Below are 20,650 nucleotides of genomic sequence, written 5' to 3'. Positions count from 1 at the left end.
TCAGCACGTGACGTTTAAACACCAAGACTGCATGAATTTGAGCTGCTTCGCCCGAGAGAACGTTTTTTGGACTCAGTATTTGTAGAAAATGGCGCGCGAAAGTGATCTTTTTACTTAAGCAGACAGTTACACAATCAAATTCAATGTATGTGCACCAGTTAAATGAAATGATGCATCATCACTTTTATTTTCATTGCTAAATTGCCAATGTTGATTTGTAATGTCAAATTTCTAAAGTGTGAAACAAATCTTGAAACATTTCTCCTTTTTTTCAATATCTAAAATGTTTTCTCCAAAGCATTGTGGATTAATTTGATGTTTAAGTCTAATCATTTTGAGGTGCTCTCGAACTGTTTCCCAAGAAACAGGGCACACGATATCAGTACAATACCCGACGTTTTTTACTCAATTAAGAGTCAAATACGACGATACGGTTACATAATATTCTGTACCATACTGACATTGTCCAACACAATGCATTGCCGTCAACGCCACCTAGCGAGACAGTGGGAGTATTGCAATTTGCCACAGCTACGACGAAGCATTAGTCAATCTGCTGCATATATTTCGATGACTGCTAGGGTTCACTCTTAGACATTCACTAGAAAATCGTATTGATAATATTATTGTTGTGCCGTTCTTTTCTAATCCGCTTAGTGACGCCCTTGACCCGTAGCGGCAATACTAATAATCGCCTGCCCGGATTGTGGCTATTGAATTTTTTTTATATTCCCCTTCCAGTGGGAAGGGGGATATACTGTTTTTGCTTGCCTGTTCTTCTTCTTCTTTCTTCTTCTTCTTCTTCTTCTGCCAAAAACCAAGTAGATGTGCGGTGGTAGCTCTACTAATGGTATTGCAGAAAGTTATATGTACCTTATGTTACAATGTACGGATGTTATATTTGAGATGTAGGTACCTATAGGAAAGGTGAATACACCTGACAATAAATTACGCTAATGAGTACCTTATTTGCATAATCTATGCATAAACTTGTATTTCCCTTGCGGTAAAAGCTGCGGATGTCATCTTTGAAATGTAGGTACCTTTAGGAAAGGTGAATGCACCTGGACATAAATTATGCTAATGAGGACCTCATTTGCATAATTTATGCATAAACTTGAATTTCCCTTACCGTAAAAGCTGCGGATGTCATCTTTTAGATGCAGGTACCTTTAGGAAAGGTGAATGCACCTGGCCATAAATTATGCTAATGTGGACCTCATTTGCATAATTAATGCATAAACTTGTATTTTCCTTACCGTAAAAGCTACGGGTGTCATATCTGAGATGTAGGTACCATTAGGAAAGGTCAGGAAACCTGGCCATAAATTATGTTAATGAGGACCTCATTTGCATAATTTATACATAAACTTGAATTTTCCTTACCGTAAAAGCTATGGATGTCATATTTGAGTTGTAGGTACCTTTAGGAAAGGCGAATACACCTGGCCATAAATTATGCTAATGTGGACCTCATTTGCATAATTTAGGCATAAACTTGTATTTCCCTTACCGTGAAAGCTACGGATGTCATATTTGAGATGTAGGTACCATTAGGAAGGGTCATAAAACCTGGCCATGAATTATGCTAATGATGGCCTCGTTTGCATAATTTATGCATATCCCTCACCGTAAAGGCTAGGATTGTTATATTTCAGATGTACGTACCTTTAGGACAGGTAAACACACCTGTATATAAATTATGCTAATGCCGACCTCCTTTGCATAATTTATGCAGAAACTTTATAATACCCTTACAGCCGATGCTAAGGATGTCATATTTGAGGTGCAGGTCATGGGAGGGGAATATCCTGCATTTTCCCGAAAATGTTGCCATTCTAGTTTTAAATTATTGTTGGGTGGAGAGAAGTAGAGATCATATGCAATAACGGTGAATTTAATCAAGTACAGTGACATAACTTCCATCGACATCGCCTCTAACTTTGTCTAAATACTTTGGAGATAACGTTGCATGGTGTCATTGTAGAAGGTCGATTCTGTCATAAACTGGCTAAAAATTCTGCGGGGGAAAAATCGTAAGACGAATGTGACCGCGCCATCACATAGTATAGATGGTCTGCATGGGGGTCCCGGCAACGCTTTACTTTACATAAGTACCCCTTACGTATCAGTAGTCAGTATACGCTAAAAGCAAGGGAGGCAATTCACAAAATTTTGTCGCCTCCCTACGAATTATGTGTATAAGATTGAGACTGGCGGCTTTCTCTAAGAATTATGGGAAATAAAGGTAGGCTGCCTACGCCTTACCGAAAAGAGCATGCAGACCCTCAGCTCAGTGTACACTGCATGTTTTAATGGGGGAAGTCGTAATGGGCCCAAAGAAGTCAAGTTTCGAGGCTACAGCGAACGAGCTAGCACGTACATCAGGGTGCATTAGCAGCGGTTCTGAATTTGACCTTGGCATCAATTTCTCTGTAACAGCAGCTCATTTGATATAACCTTGGGGCGTGTCGCTTCACCGAATGCGGTGTAAACGGATAGCTTGCATAGATGACGAATCGACGAAAAGATTAGCTATAGTTAGATGCATAGAATAGACACTTGTTACCCTTGTTACCTTTTCAATTTGTACCCTCGCAATTAGCCTACGGGTATGAATTTGCAAATGAAACGTATTATAAATACTAGCTACCTTGATGATGGGAATCGTAAACATATGAGTGTCACCGTGCTGCACTGACTTGCATCGTTTTTACTGTCTTTTTATTTGACGGGGTTAACAGATTCAACGGTACATATAAATCTAGTGTTACCCGTGACTCCACTTGGCAACATGCCACAGTCACAAGTGGTGTTCAAAATCAAAGTCAGACACGCAATGCAAATATACAAGGGTTGTCCCTTTGCCAGCTGTTATAGATTTTAATTAGAACAAGCAATGTATAAGTATATGACATGTGATATTTCGATATGTTTCTCTATCCCATATGATTGTGTGTAATCAAACTCATTTGTATGCACTTATTCGTTTGTATGTATGTATGTAGTAGACCTTACGAAAGTCGCTGTGCTTTTGTTGTGTCAATAAAGATCTTCTATAAAACATAAAAGCACAGTACTATAGCTACCACGTCTTCTTAAAAAAATGTGTTGCCACGAAAAAAACGTCCTTTCTACATACAACGTTACTGAGCGATTTGGCTTCTTCTTTGGAGGCAGTGGCTGATGACAAGTCTCACATTTTTAATGGTTAGTGGGTTTGATGATTTTTTTTAGTGAAATGTTTTTTTGGAGGTCTTCTAGATGGTGAAAGCTGGGATTGGTTGTTTTTCTGTTGTTTTGACTCTTACACTACGCACCGTCTAGGTTGTGAGCTTTAAGCTAGTGATTTCCGGCATGCTAAGCGCATCTAATGGCTTGGTAATGAATTATGAATGAAACTTTCATCCCTAATTATGGCTCAACCCGAAATTGACAATTTCAAAATGACCTCACTCAACATAATTCATTTTGTAACGATTTCACACCGGTTTGAAATTCAGCCTTCGACCATCATAAAAATTCGATTATCTACCACATCAACAGTTATCAATTTTATAACGCGACAATATCAAAATACAATTGGCTAAGCTTTGTAATAGATTATCTAACCAACCTACAGCATGCAATGTCCCCTTTAAACCATCCCATATGCTAGTCATTTAACTGTGACAGTAGGGCCCAGAAAGGTCACTGACCCGCAGTGGTATTTTTGGGGAGGGCAGTCGCAACAGTCTCTCTCAGCGAGCGGTGGCGAGGTCATTCCAGAAGTAAGTGGACTTAAAATTCACTTTCTTTGCAAATGACGGCCAAATTTGACAAGCATTTGATATTTTTGATCTAGAAATAGCTTCATGTACCTGGCGTAGGTATGAAATTTTCAGTGATTTCAACCAATTTCTCCGTTTGGATGTACATAACGTAGGGGCGTATGGTAGGGGGTGGGGGGCTGTGGCAGTTCTCCTCTGTCCATATTAGAAAATACATAAAAGTAAGCTATATCCTAATCATATAAGTCAATAGCTCATATTCATCCAGAGGTTTCCGCTAGAGCTGCTTGAAGAAATGCCCCGCGTATTCGGTTCAGTAGTTTTTCATTTGGCTAACTCAGGGGGGCGATCCCTAGAATGAACTTACCGAATGTGTATGGGAACTAGCGAAATCTAAACCTGTAGGTATGACAATAGATAATATCACTGCACTCTATCCCATTATTTTTAATGGCAGATAGAAATTATCACTACTTCTATCATTGGAAAACTGACTACAGCATGCTGAAATACGGGTGGTAATGTTTTATGTGTCGCGGAAGATTTATCCGACGTAGATTGATCACAGACAGTGTCGCTTCTAGCCTGCCAGCCTTCTTGAGGATATTGAGCTACTTTCTGCGCACTGTCGCCCCATGCCTTACGAAATGTAATGACGAGCCCGGATCCTAGACTAAGATTTGACTGTTTGTTGTCCCAATTCTAGTGTAGTCGTCACTGTTGTCACACAAACGGGAACATACGGGTGATATCGATGGGGACCTAATATGGACATGTCCCAATTTCTGTAGGATGAACTGACCTGGCGATAACTCTTTGGTGATAAATATTTATGTCCCAAAGTCGGAAGCGTTAAAGGTGGGTCGTATAAGCCTTTCACTAGCAGTTTGGTATGATCGGGTTAAAACAACTGCGTTCTTATGTCAAGACCACAACAAAATATAAGTTACAAGAAAAAAGGGCTGCTGCAAATTAGAATTGTAAATAAATAATTTACACAAAACTAGGGTTACAGATCGTTTGGGAACATTTGCTTCGACTCACACTCGGTAAGTAATTATGCTCACTTCAAGTTCCAGAAAGAAAATTTATATTTACTTTGCTACGAGGTCAAGGTTTAGTTGCTCTTTTTCATGCATATTCCAGTATGTACAGTAGGCCTTGAACTCTGAGACGAATCTCTGGTTTAGCTTTTTGTAAATCCAACACTCTCTTATTAACCGTCGTTGACAAACGGTTTGTCTTGATACATTGATATGTCATATGTACGTGTATATACAGCGTAAATGTATGTTTATACCGTATATCATACGGCACGTGTATATCCTTTTGGGAGCTGCACCGTATTTCGAAATGGACTTAAATTGGGGGTCCCGTGTTGGAGGAGGTCCCTCAAGCACGTTATTTACAACAACCTAATTACTCAGGTTGGCACCTACTGGCTGCAATAATACAACAACACGTTGGATATCTGAATGTTAAGTCGATGTATTTGTACCCCTTCCCCTCCGACATTGCATTGACAGTGCGCACATTCCAGGTCGATTATCAACATGTGAGATCTGTGTACGGATCTACTATAAACGTACAGTCTCCAACCCCGCAGACTAAACTAGGGTTGACCTTTAGTCCTTCAGCTACTCCCAGCTGTGAGGTATTCTTGCAGACAATATCGCAGCGGTATATTTTAGATCACGGAACTCGTCACAGTGGTCCAGTTCTGTGGCATATGTTGCCTGAGTACTGAGTACTATAGATATGATATCAAAACGATATGCAATTTGTAGTACAGCCAACTTTGCCATACCAATCCTTATACGTCTTATCGCAAATACAGGGGAAGGGTTGCCAACATGATCAGCAGATGATACGTTTCATACCACCATGATATCGTTATAGTAACCCGTATGTGCTATATATCAAATACTATTCTTAGGTGTTTCATGTCAGTTATAGCCTTGATGCCAGACCTCCAATCTCTTAGCCTGGATGCCAGACCCGCAATCTCTAAAGTATCTATCGAGTATCGTGTGTATCTGTGTGATAGATAGAGGTCTGGGGTCTGGCATCTAGGCTAATCTCGGTTCTACTTTGATACGTCTATTTACCCTCCATTATACGCATTTCCATTGAATCTAATTTGAACATACTGGGCATTCCAAGATTCTCATTAGTAACTGTAATTGGCTAATGCATAAAACAGGATGGGTCAGTTAACAGTGTCGTGACAAAAATCTTATGCTACTCACGAAGTAGTGAACTTATTCTGACCTTTCTGTAACTGTTTCCACCCGACAGGAGGCCTGGAATCTGGCATCACTTCAGCAGATTCTTGACATCGCCCCGAGGTGAAGACACACAGTCCCTCTGGGCGTCCGGCAAGTTCTGAGGCGTTTCTGTTTTAGGGAAGCTGGCATGGAGACCTCGGAGAAAGTCGGAGACGTGAAAGGGAAAACGGTGGGTGCCAGGAAGCCCCCGAGAGCGGATACTCAAAGTATAAGAGCACGGAAAACTCGGACAGTGCCAACGGGTCGTCTGCCGAGATCCTCTAGCTCTGCTACCGAGAAAACTAACGAGACACCGGGAGTGCAAGGGAGGGCCAGATTGGGACGGTCAACTGAAAGGTACGTAGGCAATGGAAGCCAGATAGACACACCCTCTGTTATAGGATTTGTAAGTAGAGTTGATGATGCAACTACACCAGGTTGTCACCAGGAGAAGGCCATCGTGAGTCGAAGTTCGCTGAGTAGCAGATATCTTCGACGGACGGGTGTAAGCGACGCCAGGGCCCAGCTCGGTGATCCAACTTCAGTTGGTACCGTAACTCTGAATAGAAGTATGTCACAGCCACCGAGTTATGATCAGGCATACACAGGAGAAGAGGCGTTTGTGAGGCGTCACAGCGAGGGAGTCATGGCAACCGCCAGCTCGAGTTTGACTCCAAGTAATTTTTCAGGACCGCTTGTCCCGTACAAATCAGGTGGAGATCCAACTCAAAGTACCGGGCAAGACTCTTTTCTGAGCAAGTTTAGACAGAAGTACGCTCACCTGCTAAGTCGTCCGAAACCTTCAATTACAACGAAAGAAGATGTCACTAGTAGACCACAACGACGACTAGTTTCAATCAGTTTTGACGCTTTCAAGCCAATCCAAGATCCAGGCAGTAGAGTGTTGCCACGAGAAGACTTTGGGCAGAGATACGTTGGTACTGGTTCTAGGCGCGATTCGCTTGATACTGAGGTAGAGGAATACTCGACGTTTGCAGACAAAGATCTAGAAACTGAGGAAGACATCCCGAGAGAGCAGCCACCACCAGGAGGTTACGTCAACGCGCTTTACCTGGAGACGTCAGCAACCCCCAAGTCAACTCAGGACCCTACCATGTCAAGTGAGTACTAGTGGGAATTTAGGTTTTCGTCTGATCGCATGTTTTTGTTGTTGCGTGGTTTGTTTTTTTGCGTGATTTACAAAAGCGAAAGCTATCTAAGCATGGGATATGATTGTGCCTTTGATCTGAGCGCGGAACGTCCAGCAACACTCAATACAACAATGGAGATCTCATTAAAACAAACAAAAAACTAAAAAGAAAACAAAAACAACAACAAGCACAGTCAAATTCTTCGCAGCGAATGGTTAGAATTTTTACGCATTTAAAGCACATTCGTATTTTTGATGAGCGACAGTGCAACTTGGAATCTCTTTCATTGAATTCTGTAAGTGGAAATAGTTACCTTTGTATTCGATATGTTTCAGCCTTGTTCGTGAACGTACACTTGACCTCCCCCACATCACCCGGTGACCCCACCATGAGAGTCGCCGAGTCCCTCTTTCAAGGCAACCTCAAGGACGAGCAGAGACGACAACTTCTCCGCAAAGCCTTGGCCAAATTCCGGGGTGTGTTGTCCTCCGTCAGCGGTGATCGTCTTGGTCTTCATTTCTTCACGGTATATATCTAGTTCATGCACCATTGTAATTTAGGGTCTGTCCTTATATTGAATATGTTTTACCTATGGCAATTTTGGTTTAGTTTAGTTTAGTTTAGTTTAGTTTAGTTTAGTTTAGTTTAGTTTAGTTTAGTTTAGTTTAGTTTAGTTTAGTTTAGTTTAGTTTAGTTTAGTTTAGTTTAGTTTAGTTTAGTTTAGTTTAGTTTAGTTTTGTCCGGTTCGGTTCTGTTCTGTTCTGTTTGGTTTAGTTTAGTTTTTTGTTTTGATTTGTAGTCAATCAGTTTTAATCTCGACACTGTCTCTGTTTGAATGTTATTGTATTTGCCATGACCAATTGATGGCATAAAGCAAAATAAAGATATCACGGACTCCAATTTGTTTGTTTTTTAAAGGTACAACACCTGGACAACTTCTGGTCGAAAGTCAACCTTCCCGGAACCGGAAGTGTGTCCGATCGCCTGGAGTCCGTCCTGATCACGGACCAGATGAGGGTTGCTGTTCTCGGGAGGAAGCTGGCCGTGAAAGTCAACATCGATGAAGAGGAATACCTGTATGTGCGAAGACAGATCCGGAAATCTACCTCGAGTAAGTAATTGTTCGTATGTACGACGATGATTGCATTGTCATTATTGTTGTCAAAGAATCAGGAGTGTATCACCAGTCGTAAGTTGCCAAATTTGTCATCTCTTGATATATGAAGGGTTCTGAGTGTTTCGAAATGAAAGAACTAACTGTTCCTTTTTTTTCACAGGTATCCAAAGAACAATGACTCTCACCAGAAATCGCTTCTCAAAGGTTAAAACTGACAAAGAGCGAGACGTGAAACCGTCTCTGACCAGTCTTCTGAAGGACGAGGACATCCTGAAGCTTCTGCGGGTTTCTAAACAACGAGACCGCAAGATTAGAAAGTTGGAGTCAACCCCAGGACTGAGGCAATTTGGTATGAGGAGGAGTCAGTCTTGCGGGCAGATCGAAAGCGAGGACGCGCCGTTTCCTCACAGAGAGAGAAGACGGTCAGGGGTGGGAGTTAGAGCAGCCACGCCAACTGCGAGGCCACAAAGCACAGATGGCTCTCTACTGCAACCGGGGCAGAGTCTGGAGACACAACAGCCTGGTTTGACGGACAAGTTACAAAAGATGGAAAGCGTCTTGGATCAGATAAGAAGACTCGTCGGACAGAACATCGAGGAGGAGACAGCACTTGGCAGTGCGAGGGTTACAGAAGCGGCTCAAGGTATGTTTTATAAATTCTATGTCATCTTATAACAGTCATGAAAAGCCATGATTTTTGTATCTTATCTGTAAGCGTGGTTTGACTAATGGAATGATAGAAAATGCACTGTTGTAAACTATTAATTTGATCGATCATTGATAGAAAAAACACTGAAATGTTTAGGTGGCTGATTACAAATTGTTTGTTATATTACAGCACCGTCGTTGCGACCTGACGTTGTGCGTGACTTGGAGCATAAGACCGATCCAAGGGATTTCCCACAGAAGAGAGAAAGCCGCATCAGACAAGGCGACGGCTATGGAAAACCTCCAATAGGTCCGACGGGAGGCATCGGACAAGCAAACCAGAGTCCCTCGGCTGTTATGAGTGCACGCACTGACGTTCCTGACATCAGAGGTACAGAAATCGTGCCCATGCATCATCCTCAGATGTCAGTGACTCCCAGTGTCATAGATGCCAACAGGGACAGTCGGCTACAAGTCACGGGGCAAGGCCCTAGCACTTCTTTCCTCGACAAGGGAAGTCACCCCATTCTTGAACGACTGCGCAGCAGAGAGAAAAGCAAACAAGCTGCAGTTAGCATGAAGCCAGAGGATATGCAGATCGTCAGGAGAACAAAGGAGCCTTCAGATAAAGGACAGACCTTTGTTGATGGTAACACAAAACTGCGAACATGGAAACCAAAGCTTCCATTACAAGAGTTTGTGGAGAAGCTGTCTGAGAACTTGGAGGTGCAAAGCCTTGATCTGTCAGGACAACAATTAAAACAGTTGCCGGATGAATTAAAGCAGTTGGTTGATCTCGTTCGACTGGATCTCAGTAATAACAAGTTCAAGAAGTTCCCCACTACAGTGCTGAAGTTGTTTAAACTCGAACATTTGAACATAAGTCGTAACACGTTGAGTACATTTCCTGTGGAGACTCGCTTGATGAGCAATCTGCGGAACTTGCAGATGACAAACATGGCACTGGAGGAGATACCGAGCGAGCTGTGCGATCTGAGCAATCTTGAAGTGTTGAACATCCGCGACAACAATCTCACATGTCTGCCTGATGACATAGGAAGGTTGGAGAAGCTGACGACTTTGCAATTATCTTGGAACAAATTCCAAACACTGTCGGAATCGGTGAGTAGATCTCCTTTCATATGTTTGTTAGTTGTGTTAATGCCGTCTATTGTCCATCTCTCTTGGGCGCATGAATATTCATTTTTCTCTAACTCAATCCCCGGTTACACATAGCCGAATATGGCCTACCGACCTTCACCAGACCATGGTTAGGAGTGATTCAGGAGCTAGGTCGGCTGTGTTCGGCTGGTGTTCGGTGCGGTCGGCTGGTGTTTGGCTGCACCAACCGAATGTTTTGAAATTTTGGGCTGCGTGTAACTGGGGATTGAAGCACCGCAGACAGGTCTCGTATAGGACCATGTATTTGCTCAGAAGGTAAGTGACCTTTCAACTTTGCCTTTTTTAACAATCTCGCATGTTGCCCACGCGTCATCCTTGGATAGTGTAATATGTGTATCTGGAACCTGTGAACTTGACATGTTTTGTTCGGTTTTGAATTGCGGGGGTTCAACTTTATGTGCAGCTAGGTACAACCTGTTCGCCTTCTGCCTGAAACCTCTCTGTGGTCTGCCATATTCACCCATCAGAGCCAGATCTCGGTCTCGACGCTTTCCTATTGCAGGTGTTTCATACGCAGAAGCCCCGTTTTCTCTTTGAGGCCCAGGTTCCTGATAATTTGAGTTGACCACGGAAGTGGTAAAAGTAGGGGGGTTGAGTTTATCTGTAGCTAGGTACATCCTGTTAGCCTTCTGTCTAAGACCTCTCTGTATCCTGCCATATTCACCGACCAAAGCCAAATCTCGGGCTTTACGCTTGGCAACTTCATATGAAGGAGCGCTGTTTTCCCTGTAACCTACAGGTTTTCGGTACATTAGATTGGCCACAGAAGCGTAGAAAGTACGCGAGTCATCGTCGTCGTCTTTGCGAGACGACAAAGGCCGCTGCAGTGCCAGGGGAAACGATAGGGGGCGTGTGTTGGTGTTTTCGTACTTGTGGTATTCATCTCTGATTTCCGAGTAGTTATGTTGTGATGATGGCCTTGTGTTGTAGTAGTTGTAGTACTCGTCGGGAATTTCACCGTATTGCTGCTCACCACTAGAAGGTGAAGCAAGCTGTGTTGCCGTCTCTATCTCTTCATCGGGATCCGCCCTATCTTGTCCCACATTGACAGCGACAGTAGGACCACTCGATCCACTAATCATCCAGCTATTCAAGGAGACAACACCAAGGGGAGACCCAAGAGAAGCATTACCAGCCTGTGCGGCTTGGTTACCACCACGTGAACCATGCTTTCTGACAAAATAGATGAGAATGAGTGTAACACCAATGACCCCTATCACAGCTAATACCGTGACTAACCCCATGTAACCCCAGGGTTTCTCCTTATCCGATCGAACTGTGACAATTGGGGTTGTATATATATAAGACTTCGTCTGATTCGGAAAAGGCCCTGCAGCTGTTGCCCTGGTCTCAGGCTTCCTTGTAGTTTTGGTCACCCCCTTCTCTTCTGCACACACGGTGCCATCAGGAGAGTGGGACACGGGCGTGGTGAAGATATTTCGGTGTATCTGCCCCTGGATGTTCAGTAAGCACGTCCCATTCTGTATTTCTTCGTGCCCAGAAATAGTAGCGTTTTTGCCGAAGCCATCAGCCTGCGACATGTTGCTATCTTCATGATTAGTTCTTGTGTCAGAAAGAATTACAGCAACAGATTGTGATTGGTAGGATCTGTCTGCACTGATGTGTACAATCCGCAAGTTCAGATCTTGGCCGACCGCCACATTTACATAATGAGTGTCTTTCCAAGACTCCCCGCACATTTGCGTGATGTTATTAGCATGTTCTCCTGATTCAGTGTTACTTGATATGATAACGATTGGCAGACCATACTTCATTTTGTCTACTGCAGGCAAGCCTAGGTTTGATATTTTGCAATGAAGGACTGTGTCCTCGGATAGGTGGCCTAGTTGTGTGAGAGAACTATGATGGTGTACCTGAACGTGATATTTACTCATTTGAGGACCTTTTGTGATACAGAAAAGTTCTTCATTAACCGTTACTGCAACGATCTCACCGATGTAGAGACTTTTGTAGCCAAGCCCCCAGTTCTTTGTCAAAGGAGCAGAAGAGTCAGGGGGAAGCAATATACTGCTCCCGACAATAAAGTCATATAGTTTGTGAAGTCCCTCTATGGTATTTCTTGAGAGACAAGTCAACGAATTGTTGCTTAAGTCTAAGCTACGGAGGTCTTCCAGTAACATGAATGCTCCTGGATGAATATTTTGAATTAGATTAGATTTCAGAGAAAGGCGGCTTAATCTTGCTAGTCCAGTAAACCAAGATGGTTGAATACTTCTCAATGAGTTATTGTCAAGTTTTAATTCCAATAGGAAGACAAGTTTTTGAAAGGAAGAGGAGTCTATGTTGCTTATGTTGTTATGAGACAATGACAAGCTATGGAAATATTTTGGGTTCTTTAAACCGCCAAACCATTGTTTCTTGACGTCGGTCAATCTGTTGAAAACAATCTCTAACGATATCAATTGAGGAAATACACTTAAGATATGCTCTTCCAAATCTGTGATTCCACATTCAATGAAAGCAAGGAACTGTACGTTCGACTCTTGAGGCGGTCGCAGTTTCTCTACTGAGAGTTTTCCAAGCGAGAATCCTCTGATTGCTACATGTCTATTGTTTGGTAAGCATGGTGAGGCTGGTTGAGAGAGGTTCTTTATACTAAGTATATGTTGCTGCTTCAGCTTGGCGGAGCATAAGATACAAGCGACCTCCAAATTCCCGGTGATTTGTCTCCCGACACCAGAATGTGACCTGCTGTTAGGAAGGCAAGATGACCACGACTTCGTCTTCTTGCACCCAGGAAAACATGCTCTGTCTAAACTTCCACATCCCACCAGAATGACGAAGACAATTACCACTTGTTTTATCGCTTTCATGCTGGATTTACAAAGATCGTTTGCGAAGAAATCAACTACGAATCACTTACATGACGAGAGTCTCTTGCTTCGGTCCTTATGGGGTATGTTAACTGTTGTGCCGAACTTGAAGCAGATGTGCAAACAGTACTAGTCGGCTGTCTTATCTGAAAGACAGTTGCAAATGATATTTCAGGATGTTGCCTCGTCGGTTGCTTTCAAACAGACATTGACTCCGACAGTAAAACAGCTTGGTTTAGTATAATAGTTATGCTATGAGCATCCCGAAAGGCTGTTGCCATGTAACCATTACACTATCAGTAGACTGGTATGCCTATGGCCAACATTGTATTATTTCTAAAAGTACATGTTCACGTACCTTCTGTAACCTGATGTATTTGGCCACATATGATGCACTTTTCTTGCACGTCGTTGTAAAAGCTGACCGGCAGATTCAATTACGGTCTGAGATCGGCATACATGTTTTAGCTGTGCTGCCAATACGAGATGAGTTGTCAGTCCTTGTAATGCTTTTTTTGCCACCAAATTTAATTTAGCTCGCCAGCTAATATGTAATATGGAATATCCTTTCTGTCGATCGAATGGGTTGCTACGTAAATGGTATTCTGACGACTCGCCAAGTTGTATTTGTAGACGCTCAGAGTCCTTGGAATTTTCGCTTTCATAACGTGCCCCTATAATACGGATATTTTATCAGGTAGTTTCATCGGACGAGACACACAGGAATGCATCAACAACCTGGGAGAGACTAATTTGGGCATATCTTTGTCCAAAATGTTAATGCATATATTATCTGTAAAATTCTGAAACTCTCACAGAATCTGAAACATAGTAGCCTGCATAGGCATGATTGTCTGTCTGTCTGTCTTGTGAGTAAAGACATCTGTGGTTGGTCACGATGATCATCTTAGGAACTCTTTGCCTGCAGAGACGTTTGATTGGAATCGCAGCTCACGATATCCGAGCTATCAGCCGTTCTGTCTGCCATCTAGATCAGCTAATTGTATGCATTGTCTGCTGGGTTTTGTTTGTCTGAAAGAAAGTCTGACGTAGACACTTTTAGCTCAAACTAAAGGTTTTGATTTTTTCATTTTTCGACTTTACAGATTTAAATAAAACAGTAACTCTGCAATTATCATGGAACAATTAAAGGACAGAATGTCTTTGACATGTCCATTTGCTGTTTGATATTAAGTAAGTGAGGACCATTGTTTCTCATGGACGCATGCATGTTGATTTCTCTCTATCTTAACTCAGCCATGTATCTATTCAGAAGGTTTGTGACCTTTTAACTTTGCCTTTCTTATCAATTTCGTATGTTTCTCACATATCATCTTTGGATGGTGTATTGGGTGTATTTGGGACCAGTGAACTTTCGTTTTGTTGGGTTTTGTTGGTTGTTTGCTTATGTGCAGCTAGGTACATTCTGTTACCCTTCTGCCTGAAACCTCTACGTGTTCTTCCATATTTACCCATCAAAGCCAGATCCCGGGCTCTACGCTTTCCTATTGCAGGTGTTGCATAGAAAGCAGTACTGTTTTCTCTTTGACTTGCCGGTTCCTGGTAATTTTGACAGACTGCGGAAGCGTTGAAAGTAGTGTGTTCAAGGTTATCTGTAGCTAGGTACATCCTGTTACAAGCCTTCTGTCTAAAACCTGTCTGTGCTCTGCCATATTTACCAGCCAAAGCCAGATCCCGGGCTCTACACTTTGCTATTGCAGGTGTTTCATACGAAGGAGCCCCATTGTTTCTTTGACGCCCAGGTTCCTGATAATTTTGATTGACCTCGGAAGCTGTAGATTCAAGTTTATCTGCAGCTAGGTACAACCTGCTGGCCTTCTGCCTGAAACCTCTCTGTGTTCTACCGTATTTACCCACCAAAGCCAGGTCCTGGGCTCTACGCTTGACGACTTCATAGGAGGGAGCGCTGTTTTCTCTGTGACGTGCCAGGGGAAACGATAGGGGCCGTGTTTCAGTATTTTCGTAGTTGTAGTATTCATCTCTGATTTCCCAGTAGTGATGTAGTGATGCTGGCCTTGTGTTATAGTAGCTGTAGTACTCGTCAGGAATCTCGTCATATTCAAGCTCATCATCGTAGTAGTCGTCGGGAATTTCTCCATATTCAAGCTCATCATTGTAGTACTCGTCGGGAATTTCGTCATATCCCTGTTCATCACTAGAAGGTGAAGCAAGCTGTGTTGCCGTCTCTATCTCTTCCCCGGGATCCACCATATCTTGTTCCACATTGACAGCGACAGTAGGGCCACTTGGTCCACCAATCATCCAGTTATTCAAAGAGACAACACCAAGGGGATACCCAAGAAAAGCATTACCATCCTGTGCAGCATGGTTAGTACGTGAGCAACAGCCATGCTTTCTGACAAAATAAGTGAAAATGAATGCTACGCCAGTGGCCCCTATTATAGCTAACGCCGTGACTAAACCCAGATTAACCCAGGATTTCTTCTTGTCCGATGGAACTGTGACAATTGGGGCTGTATGAGATTTAGACTTCGTTTGATTCGGGATAGGCCCTGTTACCTTGGTCTCAGGCTTTCTTGTAGTTTTGGTCGCCCTCTTCTCTTCTGTACAAACGGTGACATCAGTGGTGTTGGACACGGGCGTGGTGAAGATATTTCGGTGTATCTGCCCCTGGATGTTGACCAAGCACGTCCCATTCTTCATTTCTTCCTGCCCATAGACAGTAGCGTTTTTGCCGAAGCCGTCAGCGTGCGACATATTGCTATCTTCATGATTAGTTCTTGTGTCAGAAAGAATTACAGCAACAGATTGAGATTGGTAGGATCTGTCTGCATTGATGGGTACAATCCGCAAGTTCACATCTTGGCCCGCTGCCACATTTACACTACGAGTCTCTCTCCAAGACTCTTCGCACATTTGAGTGATGTTGTTAGCATGTTCTCCTGATTCAGAATTATTGGATATGATAACAATTGGCAGACCATACTCCGTTTCGTCTGCTGAAGGCAAACCTACGTCTAGTATTCTGCATTGAAGGACTTTGTCCATGGCTAGTTGTTTGAAAGAACTATCATGGTGTACCTGAACGCGATATCGCCTCATTTGAGGACCTTTTGTGATACAGAAAAGTTGTTCATTAACCGTTACTGCAACGATCTCACCGGTGTGGAGATATTTATAGCCAAGCTCCCAGTTCTTAACCAAAGGAGCAGAAGCGTCAAGGGAAAGCAATCTACTGCTCCCGACATTAAAGTCATATAGTTTGTGAAGACCCTCTATGGTATTGCTTGACAGACAAGTCAAGGAATTGTTGCTCAGGTCTAAGACGTTAAGGTCTCGTAGAGACATAAATGCTCTTGTATGGATGTTTTGAATTAGATTAGATTTCAAGGAAAGGTGGCTTAATCTTGTTAGTCCAATAAACCAAGATGGCTGAATACTTCTCAATAGATTGTTGTCAAGTATTAATGCAAATAGGAAGGTAAGTTTCTGGAAGGACGATGAGTCTATGTTGCGTATGCTATTGTGAAACAATGACAAGCTATGGAAAACCACTGGGTTCTTCACACCATTAAACCATTGTTTCTTGACGTCAGTCAATCTGTTGAAAGCAATCTCTAACGATGTCAATTCAGGAAAAGCATCTAAAATATGCTCCTCTAAATCAGTGATCCCACATTCAACAAGCGCAAGGAACTGTACTTTTGACACTTGAGGCGGTCGCAGTTTCTCTACAGTGAGTTTTCCAAGAGAGAAGCCTCTGATCGCTACATGTATATTGTTTGGTAGGCATGTTGATGTTGGTTGAGAGAGGTTCTTTGTACTAGGTATATGTTGCTGCTTCAGCTTGGCGGAGCATAAGATACAAGCGACCTCTAAATTCATGGTGTTACGTCCACCGGCACTAGGATGTGACCTGCTGTTAGGAAGGCAAGATGACCACGAATTCGTCTTCTTGCACCCAGGAAAACATGTTCTGTCTAAATTTCCACCTCCCACCAGAATGATGAAGAGAATTGCCAACTGTATCATCGCTTTCATGTTGGATCTACAACGGTCGTTTTAGACAAAATCAAAGCTATTTCGACACTTTTGAACGACGAGAATCTCTTGGTCCCTAATTGGTTCTGCTTGATGTTATGCCGAAGTTGAAGCAGATGTACAGACAGGCCGCTGTCTTATCTGAAAGACAGTTGCAAATAATTCTTTGGCACCTCGTCTCGTTGGCAAGGTTGTTTTCAACCAGACCACGACATCGACAATAAAACAGCTTGGCTTAGTATGATAGTTATCCTCTGAGCATCCCGGAAGGCAGTTTTGACGTGAACATTGCACTATCAGTAGACTGGTATGTTCATGGCAAACATGGCTTTACTTATTCTAATAGAAGACGTACTCGTACGTACCTTGGGTGTCCTGTTGTGTTTAGCCCCTGTGGTCTATCCCGCACCAATGCTGTACTTTTCTTGCACGTCTTTCTATAAGCTAACCTGGAGATTCAAGTGAAGTTTCTTCAATTAGGTCTTACATCGACATGAATGTTACTTGTACATGTAAGTTGGGTGCTAGTACAAGATTAGTTTTCAGTTCTTGTGACGCTTTTTTTCTTCCACTAATTTCCTTCAGCTCGCTTTTAGGCACACGAATTAGTATGGAGCATTCTTTCTCTCGCACGGGTTGCTACGTAAATAGTATTCTGACGACTGGCCACGTTATATTTGTAGACGCTCAGAGTCCTTGAAATTTTCACTTTCATAACGTGATGTCTGATACGGACATTTTTCCCACTAGTCTCATCAGACGAGACACACAGAAATGCGTCAACAACCTGGCATAGACTAATTTGAGCATATCTTTGTCGGGAATGTCAATGCATAAATTATCTGTAAAATTCTGAAACTCTCACAGAATCTGGAACATGGTAGCCTGCATAGGTATGACTGTCTGTCTTGTGAGTAAAGACGCCCGTGGTTGGTCACAATGAGAATCTTAGGAACTCCTTGCCTGCAGGGATGTTTGATTAGAATCTGCGCACACCATCCAAGCTATCCGCCGTTTTGTCTATCATCTTGATCAGCTGATTTTATGCATTGTCTGCTGGGTTTTGTTTGTCTGAAAAGACGTCTGCTGCAGCTCAAACTAGAGGAATAGATCAATTCAGCTTAAACAGATCCTTCACTCTCTTTTATCAAAGGGTTCCAATAAGACTAGTTATTTTACAGTTAAGTAACAAGTGCAGGAAACATCTGAAAGACTTCAAGTTCATATCCTACGTAAAGGCAATTTTAGTCTGAGATTAGAATCTCCATCGTTCTGTGTATGTAAGACCAAGGAGGTTTAAATATTTAAATGTCCTTGGTAAGACTGACATGCAGTTCCAATTCTTCGACTATTTGATCAATATATCCCTCTAGCATGTATTATAATAGCACACAAATTGGCTATACACTTGACTAAGTACTTCTTGAGATAAATCACCTGTAAACGCAAACATACGTCCATGTGTAATAAACTCATATTTCTGTATCATTTAGTCTCTAACAAATATTGAATCGGGGATAATAATCTGCTAAAAATGTTGCTTTTTCTGTCCTATAACAGGTCTGTGAGCTTGGTAGCCTGGAGGTGCTGTACCTGGACTATAACCAGTTGAGAGACTTACCACGGGGCCTGGGAAGGTTGGTGAGGCTACGGGAACTGTGGATCTCCAGCAACCAGATCCAGCACCTACCTGACGAGGTACGTACGGACACTGTTACATGTACATGGGAAGGGCTGGGGTCTGGTTAGGTTGGTGAGGCTACGGGAGCTGTGGATCTCCAGTAACCAGATCCAACACCTTCCCGACGAGGTACGTACGGACACTGTTAGGTGGGAAGGACTGGGGGGCCTGGGAAGGTTGGTGAGGCTACCGGAGCTGTGGATCTCCAACAACCAGATCCAGCACCTTCCTGATGAGGTATGTACGGACACTGCTACGTGTACATGGGAAGGGCTTGGGGGCCTGGGTAGGTTGGTGAGGCTACCGGAGCTGTGGATTTACAGCAACCAGATCCAACACCTTCCTGACTAAGTACGTCCTGATACCTTCATGGGAAGGGCTGGGGGTAAACTGATACACTGTACAAGGTAGCAGAACACAGTATTCGTCAGCGATCCAGAGGGTCTATGACGCGGGTATATAAAGTTGTGCGGGCAAAATTCTTGAAGACTGGGTAAAAAGTTCAGTTGACTTCCGTAGAGCGTCATTCAGCATTTTGATGCACAGCCTGGGCCACATTTATTTGTGTTAAAGAGATTGGTTACGTAAGTTATACGCAAATTTCAAGTTTTGTGTTGGTTGTTTAATCTTGGCGAGAGTATTGTTTCCAAATCGTCTGTACAATTTTTCCATAGGTTTGCCTGTTGCTGAACATTGAAGTTCTTTCTGTCAACAACAACAAGTTGACCGCCTTACCAGTAAACATCTGCAGCCTGTCCAAACTGTGGATGATGCACGTCAGAAACAACGCCATCCAGCGCCTCCCAGAAGAACTGCACCGCCTCACCAACCTCCAAGTCATTGACGTGTCAGGAAACCCGTTGGAGTTCCCGCCCGTTGAAGTCTGTGGCAAGGGGCTTTCCGCCATCATGGGCTTCGTGCGTGATCACGCACTTCCGGGGAGCGAGACCGGATATGACGGCATCATGACGTCAAGTGCACACTTACCTCTGATGAGCTGCTCGGTGGCGCCATCCCCGACCGAATCACCGGACTTCATTGATATATAACCGACATGACATCTGGACTGCACTCAATATGCTTTCCCTAAAATAGTGTCTATTAACGACACGTCTTGAAGTTTTCTGATTATCTTTTTGTCATGCCAAGGAGTCCAAGGGCGATACAGATGTAACGCTTGTTAATATGATTAAGTTGAACCCAAGGAAGAGCTGGCGTACATAATATTTTGATACGTTGCCATGCAATTAATTTTACATGGTTGTCGAATTCACTCAAGATTTGATAAATTTCGCATATATATGGATTAGCTCAAAACTGGACAGTACACGCACGAACAGAACGATGGTATTTATAGCTCTATATGAATAACAGAGGCATATTCGGGACTTTGCAAGAAAACAGTCACGGTATATATGATATACAATGGTTTACATACCTTAGCTTAGAGCAATATATATGCTGTACCTAAATATGTTTAACAGTGACAATGATAATATTGTAGTTGGGGATAATAAGGGTTATGATGATAATGATGAGAGAGTGAGTGAAAGAGAGAGAGAGAGAGAGAGAGAGAGAGAGAGAGAGAGAGAGAGAGAGAGAGAGAGAGAGAGAGAGAAAATACCACCTAAAATAGTAACGGTGGGTGCATAATGCCAATAAGAGACTGTCAAATACATAAAGACAACACCTTTCCAAGACAAGAGAGTAGACTCGCCAAGGCCTCTCGGCTTCTTCAAAATGACTTACTCAGTTGCTCATGGCAAATCATAATTATCTTGTGTTAGACAATTCAAAACAGATATATATTCGCGTGTATACGATATTTGACGTAATAGGCTTGAGTTGTATTTGGCTGTCAACACACTATCTTTAGTTGTGTCCTTGTCATTTTGAAGTGTTATTCAGTCGAAGCTTTTTAATACTCGAGTTTCAGATGTCACAAGATGAAAGTGTATCCCACCCTGAGGCGAATAT

General features: G+C 42.8%; 1 protein-coding gene across 1 annotated transcript; it reads left to right on the top strand.

Moving 5' to 3' along the window:
* The first annotated feature begins 3,688 nt into the window (after positions 1-3,688).
* On the top strand, positions 3,689-19,722 carry LOC136425564 (uncharacterized). Its single transcript, XM_066414482.1, has 8 exons — positions 3,689-3,770; positions 6,069-7,158; positions 7,524-7,714; positions 8,107-8,299; positions 8,466-8,948; positions 9,144-10,075; positions 18,553-18,690; positions 19,348-19,722. The coding sequence occupies exons 2-8, from the start codon at positions 6,186-6,188 to the stop codon at positions 19,720-19,722; spliced, it is 3,285 nt and encodes a 1,094-aa protein (XP_066270579.1). The 5' UTR covers positions 3,689-3,770; positions 6,069-6,185.
* The last annotated feature ends 928 nt before the right edge of the window (positions 19,723-20,650 follow it).

Source organism: Branchiostoma lanceolatum, chromosome 19 (assembly GCF_035083965.1).
Source record: "Branchiostoma lanceolatum isolate klBraLanc5 chromosome 19, klBraLanc5.hap2, whole genome shotgun sequence".
NCBI lineage: Eukaryota > Metazoa > Chordata > Leptocardii > Amphioxiformes > Branchiostomatidae > Branchiostoma > Branchiostoma lanceolatum.
Note: the sequence above shows the minus strand (reverse complement) of the source record. Positions and strands in the feature narration are given on the sequence as shown.

Bases quoted from the DNA above. Each gene is read 5' to 3' on its own strand.
- LOC136425564 (XM_066414482.1), top strand. From the start codon at position 6,186: ATGGAGACCTCGGAGAAAGTCGGAGACGTGAAAGGGAAAACGGTGGGT. The intron at 10,076-18,552 runs GTGAGTAGATCT...GTCCTATAACAG, and splicing joins TCCAAACACTGTCGGAATCG to GTCTGTGAGCTTGGTAGCCT. The intron at 18,691-19,347 runs GTACGTACGGAC...ATTTTTCCATAG, and splicing joins TCCAGCACCTACCTGACGAG to GTTTGCCTGTTGCTGAACAT.